The sequence below is a fragment of the Doryrhamphus excisus genome, linkage group LG7 (genome assembly GCF_037039965.1).
Source record: "Doryrhamphus excisus strain RoL-2023G ecotype Guam linkage group LG7, RoL_Dexc_Guam_v1.1, whole genome shotgun sequence".
Taxonomy (NCBI): Eukaryota; Metazoa; Chordata; class Actinopteri; order Syngnathiformes; family Syngnathidae; genus Doryrhamphus; species Doryrhamphus excisus.
This window is the reverse complement of record NC_136363.1, coordinates 1,431,331-1,448,632: the sequence shown is the minus strand read 5'-3', so window position 1 is coordinate 1,448,632 and position 17,302 is coordinate 1,431,331. Positions and strand designations below refer to the sequence as shown.

Here is a 17,302-nt window from a genome sequence, read left to right as displayed (position 1 = left end):
TCTGTGCAGTTTGTCGCACAAAGACGTTAAAATGTCCACTGGGGGGAAAATTCCCTGTGTGTGTGTGTGTGTGTGTTGCCGCCACCTCTTTGTTTTGCCTTTTCATCCCTGCTGGCGTTAATTTGGAAACAAGAAGCAGACAACGTCTATGACAAAAAGCGAGTCTTATGGACCACTCGTCGACTCGTACTGTACCACAACGTCACAACCGAGAGGAAGATTGTAATAACATTATAGCCGTTTGTTTTTTAGTCAGCGGGATGAAGCAAAAACATCTTTAAATGACAGCTATGGAAGTTTGTGTAGGGGTGGGGCGGGGGCCAAGTTAGATTGCATCAAATTCTGGTGCAGATCTGGTGAATCGTCTCAATGGGGCATCTTTTATGTTCATTCATTCATTTTCTAACGCTTATCCTCACAAGGGTCGCGGGGGAGGGGGGGGCTGGAGCCTATCCCAGGTGTCTTGGGGGCGAGATGCAGGGTCCAACCAATCACAGGGCACATATAGACAAACAACCATTCACACTCACATTCATACCTATGGACAATTTAGAGTGGCTAGCATGTTTTTGGAATGGGCGAGGAAACCGTACACAGTGAGAACATGCAAACTGGGTGGGATTGAACTCAGGGTCTCCTTGCTGTGAAGTCTACGCGTTAACCACTTGCCCACCGTGCAGCCATCTATCATGTTTTTTTCTTAAAATTCCCACAGAATGATTATAAAATGCAGGTTTATGATAAAGGCGCATGTCTATGAAAGCCGTGGACTCGAACAGGGATTTGACTTAATTTCCTGGAGATGCATGAATAAGCCAGACTTGCATGTTTAGGAGTTTATTTAGGCCTACACAACACAGAACTGTACACGCTTCATCCAACCAATAGCAACACACAGCAGATGTGATCAAATGTTGGGTCATATTTCCTCCTTTCATCCTTCGGGTTCCGCCTAATCGGAACCCCGGAACAGGTCGTTTCACACCCGGCTGCGGGAGTCCAGAAGTGGACTTGACACCCATACGCCGACTCTACTGAATAAATGAGCCAATCGGTGTAGAGTATTTGACAGCAGCTTATGTAAGCACGGAGCATGGCTTCTTCCACTTCCTGTTACAGTAACGCTGATGTCATGCAGTGTTCAAGTAAAACCACATCACTGCTCTTTTACATGTCAAATTCACCCATGGAGGAATCCTACAATCCATTTTTCCGACATAAAAACAGTAGATCCCTGCTATTCATGCGGACTTTCTTGTCAGACTACCCGAGAATGCTGAAAACGTAAAAATACACGCGTAACGACTAAATGAGACACTCATAAAAACCACTCATTTGACACGAACACACAAACAAACATCATGTAACAATGTAACTGGACCACGCCGATGATGCAAGAATTACACTCATGTACATGTCATTTATAACCCGCAAAGCATGCTGGGCAGCTTCCGTTTTTGGGTGAAATGCACACCTGGGCTTACTAGCATACAGTTTAGTAACTGGACCACGCCGACGATGCAAGAATTACACTCATGTACATGTCATTTATAACCCGCAAAGCATGCTGGGCAGCTTCCTTTTTTGGGTGAAATGCACACCTGGGCTTACTAGCATACCGTTTAGTAACTGGACCACGCCGACGATGCAAGCATTAAACTCATGTACATGTCATTTATAACCCGCAAAGCATGCTGGGCAGCTTCCTTTTTTTGGTGAAATGCACACCTGTGCTTACTAGCGTACCTTTTAGTATAAAATACTTTTGTTCCGCATGTACTATATTAGCGTCTATTCCGAAACCTGCAAAGTCCTTGGTGGTACAGTGTTGTTGCACCGTGAGTAAGGGAGGCATTTGTGTTGATGAGTTCCTATTGGTTTGGGATTTGTGAGTAAGGGTGTAAATATCAAGGTTTTTCGTGAATTTGCGGGGTCGCGAATGCTGCTTGGTGACTCGAGTTGTAAAAGAATGAAGCGATGACACCGGATACCCGTTTTGACGAGCGAGAGTCAGACATCTTTATCACGGGTAGCGTGAGACTAGGCTGAGAGTCCATTTTTTAAATAACGAGAGAGCCTGAATCGATGCAAACAGCATTAGCAACATGCTAGCTCATCAACACATACACCAAAGCATACATTATAGCCATCTCGCTGGTTTAATTGATTATGTATTGTGTAAAACTCAAGACAGGAACAACTTCAAATTAAAAGCATTAAATGAATAAAGACTCATCATCAACCAGTACTAGCCTGGAGTTGGTCTTTCGGAGAGGTGCACCGCACTAATATTAGCACTAGTAACATCATTGGATCGTAACGTAGTATAAGCCAGGGGTCTCAAAAACGCGGCCCGCGGGCCAAATGTGGCCCGCAGGACACTAGTTTGCGGCCCCCGCCTTGATATGAAAGTTTAATGTTAGTGCGGCCCGCGCAAGTTTGATATGGATGCTGTATGGTATCATGTACCCAGAAAAAATTATTACGTTTAATTAATGTTCATGTTAAAAGTTAAATAACTGTTAATAGTTATCCTCCCTATATGTGTGGAAGTGGTAAGTTTTTGGTAATTTAAGTTTAAAGGAAATAACTTGAAGGCTACCGTTTAGGTGGCTAGCTCTCTAGTTTGCGAGTTAGCATGTGTCTCAAGACCCTGCAGTTGCGCAATATGTTGTAAATAAAAAGAGTATAAATGTGACTATAGTCGTGTTTTGTCATGTCTACAGGGCTCTAATAATGCTTTGTTCATTTTAATCTGAAAAAAATAATTTGTTTACTCATCAACTATATGTGGTTTCTTAAGTTTTTATTATTTGCCCTTTTATTATTATTATTATTATTATATTTATTTATTACTGATTGATTGATTTTCTTTATTCTTGATTTGTTTATTTATTTTTCATCTTTTGTGCAGAAAAATAAAAATTAAGATATTTGAGAACAGTGGAATGTTTTATCAGCGCTTTTATTGTAGAAAATCGGAACCAAAGCTTGTATATTTTTCTGTTTTTAATAAATGCGTTTTTTTTTTTTTTTTGGAAAACCTGATGCGGCCCAGCGTTGCCCAGACCCTAGCTCCAGTGGCCCCCAGGTAAATTGAGTTTGAGACCCCTGGTATAAGCTGAAAGAAAAAGGCTGAAAATACAGTATAGTAAAGCTAGAAGGTGCGTTCAAGGACCTGTTTTTAAAATATATGCTTTATTGAATTGTATCTCAACCCGTGTATCAGGATGTGTATCGCTTTGTCTACGATACAACGAGATTTACATCCCTAGCGGCGACTATACGGTCCACTGTATGCGCTTTTTAACAACATTCCCACGCTTTTTAATTGTGCACCATCAGCAGGAATGTCGCACCAATTTGGGAAAAAAAAAACATAATTTTCTCTCCAGCCAATTACAATTAATAACACTTCAAATGCAAAACAACAACAAACACCAAGCAGTGATATGTTAGCAAGATGCTACCACACACACACAAACACACACAGATACAGCATATGGTGAATAATAATAATTCCCACACAACAAAGTAAATATCATCAGTTGCTACATTCATCATCATGGCGGCACATCTCATTAGGATCTACGTGTTAGAGCGCCACTATTAATAATAATCACCAAAAAAAACATTGAATCACGTTTCCAAAGTGTTCAATTGAAGGTAAAGCACAGAATATTTGGGCCTGGTTGCCATGGCAGCACCATGTTTACATACATATATAGTATATATGCACACAGCATGTGACCTATATACTTTCAATGTTTCTCTCCTCCAGCTTGTTGTGTCGCCCTGGCAACAAAATGACGTCAAATCGAACATCAGCGAGGAAATACCACAACGTATTTAGGAGGTTAGCATCTCCACTTCTCCTCGCTTCTTCCCGCTCGGCTTTCCGAGGTTGCAACATCGGAGCAAATACTTCCCGAGTTACGCTACAAAAGTGAGTACAGTGAGCATTTTATTAGTAGAATAGTCAGCCATTCTTTGGCGAAATATCTGGTGGCGGTAGCTTCATGGCCTGGGGATACATGAGTGCTGCCAGCGCTGGGGTGGAGCTGCGGTTAAAACATGAACTCTGACATCCCAGCATTCTAGTATCATTCATTTTCACCCTCAATGAACCACAGCTAACCCAGTGGCGGCAGCACTCGTGCACCATACTTGGCTTTAAACCAGACAAGTACGTTGCGCTTAAAATGTCAAATTATATTAATATAAATATATATTTTTCCAACTGTGACTTATTATTTGACATATTTGTGACCTAAGTCAAGCATTATAATTACTAAATGAACTAAAATAGAAATATAGACAAGTTGATATGCAGTATTTCCGCCTAGTCGTTAGGTGTCAGTAGCCGCTGCAAGAAATCCCGGAAGTAAAAAAAAACAACAGGAAGAAACTCTGCCAATGCTAACATATGTGAGTCTGTATCATGTCTTAGTTTCTATTATTATGTCCACTATATTACAAACGGGTAATAGGAGCCTAAAGATGATTAGGTCGCACAGTGATAGAGTGGTTAGCATATAGGCCACACATACCTGGGTTCGATTCTCCGCTTGTTCTTGGGTACTCCGGTTTCATGTTAGCTTCATTGGCTAATAACTCCAAATTGTCCGTAGGTATAAATGTGGGTATGTCCACCGCAAAAAATCCCGGACTTAAAGAAACAAAAGAACAACAACGAATTTTGTGAGTCTATATCGACACATTTTTTATCATTATTTTTTTATGGAACAAAATAAGGCAGAATAACTATTTCGATGGTCTTTATAATGTTGTAGTGCTAGCTTGCCGGAACATAGTTCACCCGGAACTATTGACAGGGGACAAGTTGCCACCCGGAGGGGTGAGCGCGAGGGAAAGGGGCTCTGTTATTGTTGTTGTTATTCAGTGTGCTGTTCAGTCTCACGTAGTGAGTAGTGTGAGTTTATGTTCTGTAAAAGAATAAAGTTCGATTCCGAGTTCGACACTCCGGCCTCACACTCCAGTTCTTCGGCACTTTAACGTCTTATTTTCTATATTATGTCTGCTATATACTTTGATTGTTGTGTTTGGTATATATTAAACTGTTAATTGCTAATGCTAATGCAAGCTAACTATGTCAAAGTATATCCAACGGTGCTGTTTTAGTATTGAAAATACTTGTGAGTGTTGTAGTCCCGTTTGTTAGCCAGGCAGCTAACATTGAAAAACATATGGTAGATCCTGATAATTTGAAGAATTTCATAACAGGAAGGGAATGTTTGTTTACTTGTTTTGGGAGTTTTGCGCACCCTCTTCCAGTGGAATCAGTGACATTCCAAACTTGGGGAAAACTTATCGTCCAGTAATGCTGATAAAAGTTGTGTGTTTTTTCCCATTGACGGATTTTTTCCCAGCTACACTAATAGGATCTACCAAATCCAAACCGAACAGACCGCGCTCAAATTCCGAGGATCATTGTTTTTCTATTTCCGTCGCAGTCCGTCTCATTTTCTCCCCAGGGGGTGGGTTCCTCCCAAATGTCTCTGCCCCCATCCCTCCCTTCGTCCTTCTTAGACCTTCTGCTGCATCTCCATCTGCTGGCTGCTCTGTCCCTTCCCGTTCATCTCATACACCGAGCTCTTCTGCTGTCGCTGACGGTAACACCACACTGTGACCACGGCGGCCGCCACCACCAAGCACACCGCCGCGATGACGGCCGCCACGGTGGGACCCCGACTACCGGAACCCGGTGGTGGGCAGCTTTCCCCGACGCAAATGGTCTCCCCGGCTTCTCCCTCCACTTTGCCCCTCTCACCGGTCTCGCCGGGAAGGTCGTGCAGGGTGTGTTCCACCACGCCGTCGTGATGCAGGACGGGGTCCTGGGTGAGGTCCAGCCGCCAGGAGTGGGTGGGCACCACCTGCTGGGTGTCGTACTCCTGGGAGGATGCTGAATCTGAGGATGATGCGTGATTGTCTGGCGCGGGGGTCTCCCATTCTTCAGGCATGTTCTTTTCCACCTCGTTGGGGTTGTCCGTCGCCCTGGCAACCGTCTCCCTCACCACATCCTCATCGACTGCTACCGGGTGCCCATCCAGCCAGGAGTCATCAGTGGTGGCCGCCTGTCCCGGTTCCTCCTGGGTGATGTTCTGCGTTCGCTCGCTTGTTACGGAGAAGACGACACGTTGGTGACCGTCGTCATCGTGATGGTCTTCGTGGCTGTCGTGGTTTTCGTAGCTGTCATTGTCATCTCTTCTTCCATCATCAAAGTCGTCGTTGGCGTTGGTGTCTTCATAATGGTCCGTATGGTCCTTATGGTGGACGTGATCCACATGGTCCAAATCGTCATGATGGTCGCTATGATCTTCCTCGTGGTCATCATGATCATCCTGGTCATCACGGTCCTTGTGGTCATCATGATCCTCAGGAATGTCCTGATCATCATGGTCGTCATGGTCTGTATGGTCCTCCTGATCCACATGGCCCAAATGGTCCTCCTTATTGTCATCATGGTCGTCTCGGTCTAGACGCTCCTCAGAACCATCTGGACGCTCTTGATGATCGTCGCCATTGTGAGTGACGTCGTCCTCATGTTCCTCGAAGCTATCGTGCCGAACACGTTCCTCCTCATGCTCGCCCATATCGTAATGGTCATCAGGGTGGTCTTCGTAGCGGCTCCGGTCCTCCAGTTCCTCATCTGTAATGTGTTGTTCTATTTGACCCTGGTGGTGGTCTTCATCTTCATGGCGTTCGACACTGTCTTGGTCCTGGTGGTGCATCCTCCCGTCCTGCTCCCTGCTTTCCTCCGATTGGCCCCCGGAGGGCCTCTGTGGGTCTTGAGTGATTGGATCCACGGACACGAGATGTTCCTCCTGCTGCTGGAAGGTCTCCGACGGGAACCAAAAGCGATGTTTCTGGGAAAGAAGAGAGACGGGTGCTTCTGTGGGGATTGTCGTTACCTCACGTCTGTCCTCCTCCCAACCGGGGTGCCCCGCAGAGTCCTCCAGGGCCAGTTCCTCCATATGGTCTACATCTTCCACTTCTTGCTGACCACGGTCTTGTGGCTGCTCTTCCTTGATGCTGAAGCTCATGTCTTGCAGCTCTTGACCCCGAGGTTCCTCTGATTGGGGTCCTCCATGAGCCTCCACCCGCCCGTCATCATTATACGTGAACTTGTCTTCGTAGTCCATGTGACCTTCAGTGGAATCTGTGTGGATGCAAAGACAGAGATCAGTTCCAAGCAATGAAGGTTTGTGAGGACCATGTCTGTTTTGGATCACGAGGAGAGTCAAATAGAAAGATCTGATTTGGGTTGTCCAAACTGTGGGCTGGGGGTACGTACATCATCAAGTTATCAGTCAATGTGGCTTTACGGTGTGGTGATAAATCTTACTCCCTGATATTTTACTAATTACTCCATTTTGCTCGATGGCTAGCGCTCTCAACACCGTGGACTCCGGTTTGGACCCAGGTGGAACGTGGTTCTGGTGGTGTTACACGGGTTCTTCTGTGTCCGTAGTGCTAATAATCAAGTGTCCTCTAGAGCTAAACGGTACTGGTTGCATCGTTTGTTCGATCCCGAGACGCCCTTTTGGGAACACATCTGTGCGACCTACCCCCGCACCAAGACAGCCTTTGGCCTTCAGACGACTTCTTGCGCCCTTCTACCTTCGCCGCAAACCGGGCCACACGATGGCATGTTGCACCCAGGTGCCATTGCAGCCATTTTGGTCCCGACTCACAAGCGGGACATTGTTTTGCAAAGACCAGTCAACACTCAGCGCTAACAAGCCAGGAAGTTAACCTCCAGTCCGGGTCATAACAACCCCCCCCCCCAAAAAAAAAAAATTGTACCTTTGACACACATCTGCACCAGTCCGTACCACTCCCCGCAGCTATCGCACAGCAGACTGAAGGCGCTGTGCCCGTTGGGCATGACGTAGCCCGGCACGCACGAGTACAGCAGCTCGTCGCCCAACTCGAAGCCGCTGTGACCCTGCAGGCGGGCGTTGGGGAAAGACGGAGGGTCGCCGCACGGCACGCCTGTTGAGCAACAAAGATGGTGTCAAAACAAAACAAAGCAAGTATCTCCGTATGTTGAACAGCAGCTTTTGGTAGCAACGACATGAAGATGGTTCTCCATGGATGGTTCTCCGTGTGTGGTTGCTCACCTTTGTCTTTGATACAGAAGCCATTCAATTGCGTTGAGTCGCTTGTTGCGTTTTCCGTTCTGATGTCCACGGCTTTTAGCGAGCCGCTTACGTAATTACACACAGTGGTCCTATAGGGAGATCATATAAATATACACTATGTTTATAGTCATAAACATAACTGAAGATAGCATGAATTGTGTTGAAAATGCTTAGTGAGACATGTTAGCATAAATGTCATAAAGGTACAGTATCATAAGGTTTATCATTCTTAGACAAATGATGAATTATCCTTACTGACCTTTTTTGCTAAATGTACTGCAAAAAAGGTCAGTAAGGATAATTCATAATGCCGCCTACAGAGAACATACTAAATCCTTATTTCTAAAATCACAAATACTTCAACTTGCTGATATAGTTCATCTTCAAACAGCTAAAATAATACATAAGACTAAAAATAACCAATTAGCTAAAAATGTCATCCAATACTTCTCTACAAGAGAGGAGAAATATGATCTCAGGGAAGAACTACATTTGAAACACGCTAGGACTACGTTAAAAAGCTATAGCATTTGAGTATGTGGAATCAAACTGCGGGATGGATTGAGTAAGGAACTCAAACCAGGAACAAATCACAACGATGAGCCAATTCAAGAAACAAAACAAGCATACCCATTATGTCATTGGATGGTCATATCACCTCGTACTTCGGTACGTGACAAAAAAAATAATTATTAAAAATTATTAAAAAATAATATAATTAAAAAATATGAATATTTAATTTAACATAATATATATAATAATATAATTTAATTTATTTAATTAAATAATTTAATTTATTATAATAAAATAATAAAAAATAACTTAAATTATATTATGGAAAGCAGGAAGTGAACAAATGTAACAGTTACTGATTGTAAAAGTACCAGATAGTGGGGTAGGATTTAATAAGCTTTGCTTCTTCCTACTCCTTTTAGACATGTGGAACTGGGAACTGATTATGGGATGCATTCAATTGTAATCTGATGCATGTTCAAATGAAATTAAACCATTACCATTACAAATGCTCCATGAGTTATGACTTTGGGCGATTATTTGTGCTTAATGTTGACCATGTTTTTCAACCAATCTTGCTCATATTTTACACACATCTGCTTATCAGTCCCCGAAAGCTATGAACCAAATTTGGCGATGATTGATGATACCCGGGTAATACAGTAGTGGTGCCTGTTTGGATACATTTTCACTCTTTTGTATTGTTTTTTCTGGTACCTTGTTGCCTTGTTACATGTTGCTTGTTGCTAGGCAGAATTCAAAAGGGTCATCACTGCCCAATTTATTCTCGACTGGTTTAAGTAACACCCGGCGTTTATTCTTGAGCTCCTGGTTCAAATATTGTTGCAGCGTATCAGAAGCAGACGCGGCAACACTTTATCGCATTCCGGCTTCCCATGCAGACCAACACACGCATGGAAAACATCACTCGGCATCTCACACTCGGCAAGTCATATTGGACTGGCGACACGCCGGACAAATCCACAGTTGGTTCTTAAAAACAACAGAGCACTCATTTTATTTAATTTTTAATTATATAAATATATTTGACCCTTGATCTATACACACAAAAGAAGCCAATCATAAGAGAGGGTATTTAAAGGGGACCTATGATGCTTTTTCCACTTTGCGGTCCCATTATATAGAGGATCTTTGGCTACTGTTTTCGCAGTAGGTCCTTACAAACAGCAGAGAGCAGAGCCCTCCTGTCATACAAAGGATCTTTGACTACTGTTTTCGCAGTAGGTTCTAAAAACAGCAGAGCCTTCCTGTCATATAGAGGATCTTTGACTACTGTTTTCGCAGTAGGTCCTTAATAACAGCATATCCCTCCTGTTATGCAGAGGATCTTTGACTACTGTTTTCGCGGTAGGTTCTAGAAACAGCAGATCACTCCTGTCATATAGAGGATCTTTGACTACTGTTTTTGCAGTAGGTTCTAAAAACAGCAGAGCCTTCCTGTCATATAGAGGATCTTTGACTACTGTTTTTGCAGTAGGTTCTAAAAACAGCAGATCACCCCTGTCATATAGAGGATCTTTGACTACTGTTTTTACAGTAGGTTCTAAAAACAGCAGATCACCCCTGTCATATAGAGGATCTTTGACTACTGTTTTCGCAGTAGGTTCTAAAAACAGCAGAGCGTTCCTGTCATATAGAGGATCTTTGACTACTGTTTTCGCAGTAGGTCCTTAATAACAGCATATCCCTCCTGTTATGCAGAGGATCTTTGACTACTGTTTTTGCAGTAGGTTCTAGAAACAGCAGATCACTCCTGTCATGTAGAGGATCTTTGACTACTGTTTTCGCAGTAGGTTCTAAAAACAGCAGATCATTCCTGTAATATAGAGGATCTTTGACTACTGTTTTCGCAGTAGGTTCTAAAAACAGCAGAGCCCTCCTGTCACGTAGAAGATCTTGGACTACTGTTTTCGCAGTAGGTCCTTAAAAACAGCAGAGAGCAGAGCCCTCCTGTCATACAGAGAATCTTGGATTACTGTTTTCACAGTCGGTTATAAAAACAGCAGAGCCCTCCTGTCATACAGAGGATCTTTGACTGCTGTTTTTGCAGTCGGTTCTAAAAACAGCAGAGCCCTCCTGTCATACAAAGGATCTTTGAATACTGTTTTCGCAGTAGGTTCTAAAAACAGCAGATCATTCCTGTAATATAGAGGATCTTTGACTACTGTTTTCGCAGTAGGTTTTAAAAACAGCAGATCATTCCTGTAATATAGAGGATCTTTGACTACTGTTTTTGCAGTAGGTTCTAAAAACAGCAGATCGCTCCTGTCATATAGAGGATCTTTGACTACTGTTTTTGCAGTAGGTTCTAAAAACAGCAGATCACCCCTGTCATATAGAGGATCTTTGACTACTGTTTTCGCAGTAGGTCCTTAAAAACAGCAGAGAGCAGAGCCCTCCTGTCATACAGAGAATCTTGGACTACTGTTTTCACAGTCGGTTATAAAAACAGCAGAGCCCTCCTGTCATACAGAGGATCTTTGACTGCTGTTTTCGCAGTCGGTTCTAAAAACAGCAGAGCCCTCCTGTTATATAGAGGATCTTTGACTACTGTTTTCGCAGTAGGTTTTAAAAACAGCAGATCATTCCTGTAATATAGAGGATCTTTGACTACTGTTTTCGTAGTAGGTTCTAAAAACAGCAAATCGCTCCTGTCATATAGAGGATCTTTGACTACTGTTTTTGCAGTAAGTTCTAAAAACAGCAGATCATACCTGTAATATAGAGGATCTTTGACTACTGTTTTCGCGGTAGGTTCTAAAAACAGCAGAGCCCTCCTGTCATACAGAGGATCTTTGACTACTGTTTTCGCAGTAGGTTTTAAAAAGAGCAGATCATTCCTGTAATATAGAGGATCTTTGACTACTGTTTTCGCAGTAGGTTCTAAAAACAGCATATCCCTCCTGTTATGCAGAGGATCTTTGACAACTGTTTTTGCAGTAGGTTCTAGAAACAGCAGATCACTCCTGTCATATAGAGGATCTTTGACCACTGATTTCGCAGTAGGTTCTAAAAACAGCAGATCACTACTGTTATGTAGAGGATCTTTGAGTTGTCTTTTTTGTGCATTCGGTTCTTAAAAACAGCAGATCATCATCAAGCTATTATGAACAAGCCACGCCCTATCCCTGTTGTGTCCAACCAATCAGGTCCCTTCCTGCCTGCGTGTCGTCTTGTGATATCTCCCATTGATTCGCTTCAATTGAAAAGTATATTTTTATGAAGCCAAAAGCCAAAAGTTCTCAACTCTGGTGGTGAAAAGGCTGAAAGAAAGTCCTAAGTATCCAAACATGGTTCCTGGGTGTTATTGTTAGGAATGTGAGCGGCAAGGCGGTGAGAGTGTGAGAAACGCTTGTGAGTCACAGCGTACGTACGCACGCCTTCCTGCGGCAGCAACATCAGCTTATAAGGGCAAAACGTGGACATGCCAGCGTCGCTAACGCGGGCACCAAGTGAAAACACAGACGACAACAAAAAAAAGCAGGACAATATGCACAACTTTCCACAGGAATCACATTTTGTGTGTGTGTGTGTGTGTGTGTGTGTGTGTGAGCAGACCTCACTAAGCTAACACTCGTTTGGTTGTCCTAGCAACAGTGACATCATGATTGACAGGTCAGACACGGATGTTGAGGCAGCAGGTACAGTAAGCTAGCAGGCTACTTCCTGGTTTGTGGACGGTGATGTCATTGGTTACGGTCACATGACTCAAAATACATTCCACATTTAGAAGCAACATTTGATGAGCTCCTGCCAGCTCATGAAAGCACCATGATGAATCACACCAGGATTGTTTGTCGTTCCAGAGCCAAGTCCTCAAAAGGCTTGCTCGGATGAGTTTGGTGTGGAAGAAGCAATCGAACCCGTAACGGAGACGCGAGGCCACACAAAAACTGCCTTCATAGCTAGTTTGTTTTCTTTCATTTTCACTTCCCATAGGTGTCTACATCTTATTAGCACTTAGCTGTGCGATTCCCGTTGGGAAATGGATGCAGCAGAAGAGGAATTCAGTCTTCCAAGGTACGACGAGAAGCCGAGAAAGAATAAGAGCGATAACGTTCCTCTGAGCGAGCCCTTCCATCACCTCCATTTTCACATCCCACAGAGACGCAGATGAGGGACGGGTGGAAAAGAGGTGGAGCTCTCGGACAAGACGGATGGGTGACGCGGTGAGAAACGTGGTGAGGATGTGTGAAACAATCCCAGCCGGGTGGGAAGGCGGGCGTGGCTGCCGGGAAGAAGCGCACCCGTCGCCATTTTGAGGCCATGTGCTAACTTTCTTCCATCATGGACAATAATTGACTTGCTATTTCTCCATTTTTCTTTATTAGACAAGCTCAAAGAGACATTGCTAATCCTCCACAGGAATGATGTTGGTAAAAACACAGCTGACAAATCTGAAGTTGCAGTAAAACTGCCTTCCTGAGGCTTCACTACACATCTTAAAAGAAAACCTGGAGCTTTGATGAAGAGGGAAAGGAAATGGACATGGAAATGCGTATCATCCCGCCCCTAGTGAGATGAGCCCGCCTCACCACTTTGTTAAAAAAGTAGGCTTCGCTACACATCTAAAAAAAAAAGGTTTTAAGGCTAATTGTATAAAAATTGTAAAAAAAAGACCTGGCAATGTAAAAAAAAAGTGCCTAAAATTACTGCTGATTTTCCCATTTTATTTCCCATATTATTTATTATTTAATATATATATAAATGTATTATATATGTATATATACAGTATTTATGCATATAGTGTCTATACATATACATACACATATATATGTATATATGTATGTATGTATGTATATATGTGTGTATATATATATAATTATTTATTTATTATTACGTTATTTATTTTAATATTTGTATGTATATATATATATATAATATATATCTTATATTTTAATATTTGAATATATATATATATATACACACACATACAAATATTAAAATAAATAATATGGTAAATAAAATAGGAAAATCAACAGTAATTTTATCTTATTAGTCCGCATTCATAACATTATAATGATATGAAATCTCAATTTTACAAGAATAATATCATGAGGAAATTAAAGTAGCATTGTGTTGAAATGTTAAAGAGAGAAAATAATATTATGATTATTATGAGAAGCAAACAAAACAAGAGAAATGTGGAATTTTTGGAAAATTAGGTCGGGGGAAAATTAGAATATTAGAATAAAATCAAAATATTATGTGAATAAATTTATAATTACAAGAAGAAACTTTGCAAAAGAAAACATGAAGTGAAGTAGTTGGAAAATTTAAACAAAACTGGTTAAAAAGCTATTGTTAAAAGTGAGACGTCTTCACCCGAAACAATCGTTTCAGTGACAGCGAGAGTGAGTGCTCTTCTCGCGTTGAGACAATCTTTGACGTTTTTTCTTCTCTCGGTGAAGCCCAAGCTAGCAAAGGTAGAAATGAAGTTTGAAAAGCTCATAAATAAGCTGTGTTTGTTCTAAAACGTTTGAGCCTTGGGAAACTTTCGTCTTTGTGAGTGTCTGTATCAAAAATACTTCAAATAGTCATCTAAAGTATTCTTGAATTATTATTTTTAATGTGTTTGTCAAGTAGATGGTGTGATGTACTGTAGCTGTTAGCTAGCTTGTGTTTTGGCTAGCTACTTAGTTAGCATATTTCATGTACATTTATGGATAGTAATTGTATATTTTGTATGTTACAGCTACCTGCATGGTAAAGAAAGCTTCACTAAAGCAAGAAAAGTAAGAGTTGTGGACAGAGTTATCTTTATTGGTTGGCTGGCTGCTAGCAGCATACACTCACGTATTGGGAGGACGGCCCTTATTGGAAAGTATTTGTATGTGATATATGTGATATATGTGATATATGTGATGTATAGCGTCCATGACGTTAGACAAGTGCAGAGTGAAGTGGATAAAGTACAAGATAGTACTTCTTAGAGACAAACACAGCTCATTAGCATTAAAGCTGCACACAATGCAGAGTTAGTAAAAGCATGAAGAATATCATCCTGTTGAACGTCGTTCCTTTCTGTCTGCTTGTGATGCTAAGACATGTCACGTTACCGCGGTGATGGAGGCGCTTGTCGACATGACACCCCGCCTCAGATTCCCCCCCCCCCCCCCCCCCCGTCTTCCCCCTCTCCGACCCCCGCCCCCTCCAGGAAGGAACAGAGGAGCCTTTTCTCCCTGCCTTCCTCGCTCCTTTTTACCTCCCTTCACCGCTTTGTTACGCTTGTCCTCTTTCTAACGGCCACCTTTGCCTCCTTTCAACTTCATTCATCACACACACACAAACACACACACACGACCTTTGACTTCTCTGGAAGCCTGCTAACATGGCGCTCCTTTTCACAGAGCAAGGTGTATGTGTGTGGGGTTTCTTACCCCACGGTCCCACCGTGCAGCCACCCTCGGGTACACAGTGAGAAGAAGCACTCCATGACGGCGTGGCGGAGATCGGCGGCTGACGCCAAGCGGGCCTGCTGAGAGGCGCACGCCCGCTCGGCCTCCCTGAAACCCAGAAAGCTGGAGGAATTGCTCAGCTCCACCACGAACACTCGGCCTCCAGAGAAAAAGAGAAGGAAAAAAACATTTTATTTATTTATTGCACTTTTTAATAGACAAAATTATCTGTGACATGTACAAAAAAAAACACAACAATTCCTACAGATGAGAGACTCGTGGTAAATAGTGAAAATTTACCTTTATTAATATATTTTTTGAATAGATTATGAAATATAACAATTCAATAAAACAAATGAAACCTTTTAAAAACATACAATTCCCAAATGTCTCACATCCCAAATATTTTTTTTATTTTTTACATTAAAAATACATCTATTTTATTGCAATTCAATTACAATTAATTTCTAAAATTATAAATAATACATTAATATTTATTTTTAATTATTTAATAATCTCTATAATAATATTGTTTACCATTTAAAAAATATTATTTTCCCAAATTCTCACATTCCAATTTTTTTTCAATAAAGTGATTATAAAATAAATAATAAATTGATTAAATACAAACAATTACCTTTTTAAAAAAAACATTACATTCCCAAATGTGTCACGTCCCAAATATAAGAAATGCCTTTTTTTCTAAAATACACTTAATTCTTGTATTAAATCTACACTAAACTAATATGTGTCCAAATGCGCCTCTCATATTTCACCACAAATTATCATCCAAAATGAAGTGAATTATTGTTAATTTGTTCATTAGATGCCATTTACTGCATTTCCCCGGTAATTAGCACCTCATTTACACGTCATTAAGGATGTGGCAAACACACACAGGGGTGACTGCACTGGTCCTTATAGAAATGGAACCACGTATATGCAAAAGATCAAATATGTTTGTCTCTGATAGAACAGTCATCAAAAAGATGTTAGATTGCAAGTCATTCTTCACTTAAAAGCTACTGAAGCTGATTTCTGCCATCGTTTATCACATTTTCTTGCTGTACTCACCGTCCGCATGTACAACAGAAGCCAAGAAAAGGCAAGAAAAGCATCCAAAGAGGCCCAGCATCCTTTCACCCTCAATAAACGTCACCTTTGTCCCAAGTTCCGAAAAGAAAGCGTCCAAAGAGTGAGAGCCGTATCCTGGAAGTCAATCTCTCAGGCTTCAGAAGGACGAGACGTTCCTCCAGAGGCTGCAGAGGTGAGACTGGGCAGGGAGGAGTGGTGGTGATGATGATGATGCTGGTGGTGGTGATGACGGTGATGATGAGGCAAAGGAAGCGGGACGCGTCCGCCCCATCAAATAGTCGCCCTGGCCAGCAGATGGAGAGCCGGTGTGAAAAGTTGCATGTTGCCGTGAGTGAACCGTCACGGCTTCAAGTCCCGGTGGGAGGAGGAGGAGGAGGCGGAGGAGAAGGAGGAGGCCGCTCAATCCCTCCTCCTCTTCCTGCTCTTGGACTGGAACATTATTACCGAAAAAAATGTGAGGTTGCTGCATGCAGAAGCACCCTTGAGCAAGACAATTTGGAACGTCCACACGAGGTGAACTGCTGTCACAAAAGTAAAAGTTTTCACCTTTGATGACGAAGCATTCCCAACCCCACTGACACCCCCTGACAAAACTGGGATCTCCTTGTCATGCCAGTAACATTGGAAGATCTGGACCGCCAAGGTTACATTTTTTTTAATCACCTTTCAATGTCCCTTCCAAAGCCTGAACGGCCAGTTTGTGGCTTTGAAGGAGACCAGGTCTTTGAGCGGGATCTGATTATTGGTTATTGTGCTGCAGTCGGCACCACTAAGGGTCTTCATTCAAGTCCAGGACCGCCCCGTGTCTTGACGGACAGCCCATCAGATCAATGTCATTTTTTTTTACTTTTTTGTTCCATAATGCTGAGGATCTTTCCAAAAATGTAGAATGAGCGTCTTACTGCGTCCAACCTCAGCAGCCAGAGGCCTGACTTAGGCAGCTCCACCATCCATCAGGAGGGCATGACCACGTCAATGGGTGTCCTCCAAAATATGAAAGGGTTCAAATTTAAGGAAAGTCTTAAACTGTGATGCAAAATGAGAAGTTTTGTTCTTCTATCCTGCGATTATTCAGCCAAGATTGTTCTTGTCGGAAACGGTTTCGTTGTT

At 42.3% G+C, this 17,302-nt stretch overlaps 1 protein-coding gene across 1 annotated transcript; it reads right to left on the bottom strand.

The window, feature by feature from the left end:
- Positions 1 to 4,717: 4,717 nt before the first annotated feature.
- On the bottom strand, positions 4,718 to 16,349 carry susd5 (sushi domain containing 5). Its single transcript, XM_058047309.2, has 5 exons — positions 16,172 to 16,349; positions 15,080 to 15,257; positions 8,145 to 8,254; positions 7,828 to 8,016; positions 4,718 to 7,180 (listed from the first exon to the last, which is right to left on the bottom strand). The coding sequence occupies exons 1-5, from the start codon at positions 16,230 to 16,232 to the stop codon at positions 5,547 to 5,549; spliced, it is 2,172 nt and encodes a 723-aa protein (XP_057903292.2). The 5' UTR covers positions 16,233 to 16,349; the 3' UTR covers positions 4,718 to 5,546.
- Positions 16,350 to 17,302: the final 953 nt, after the last annotated feature.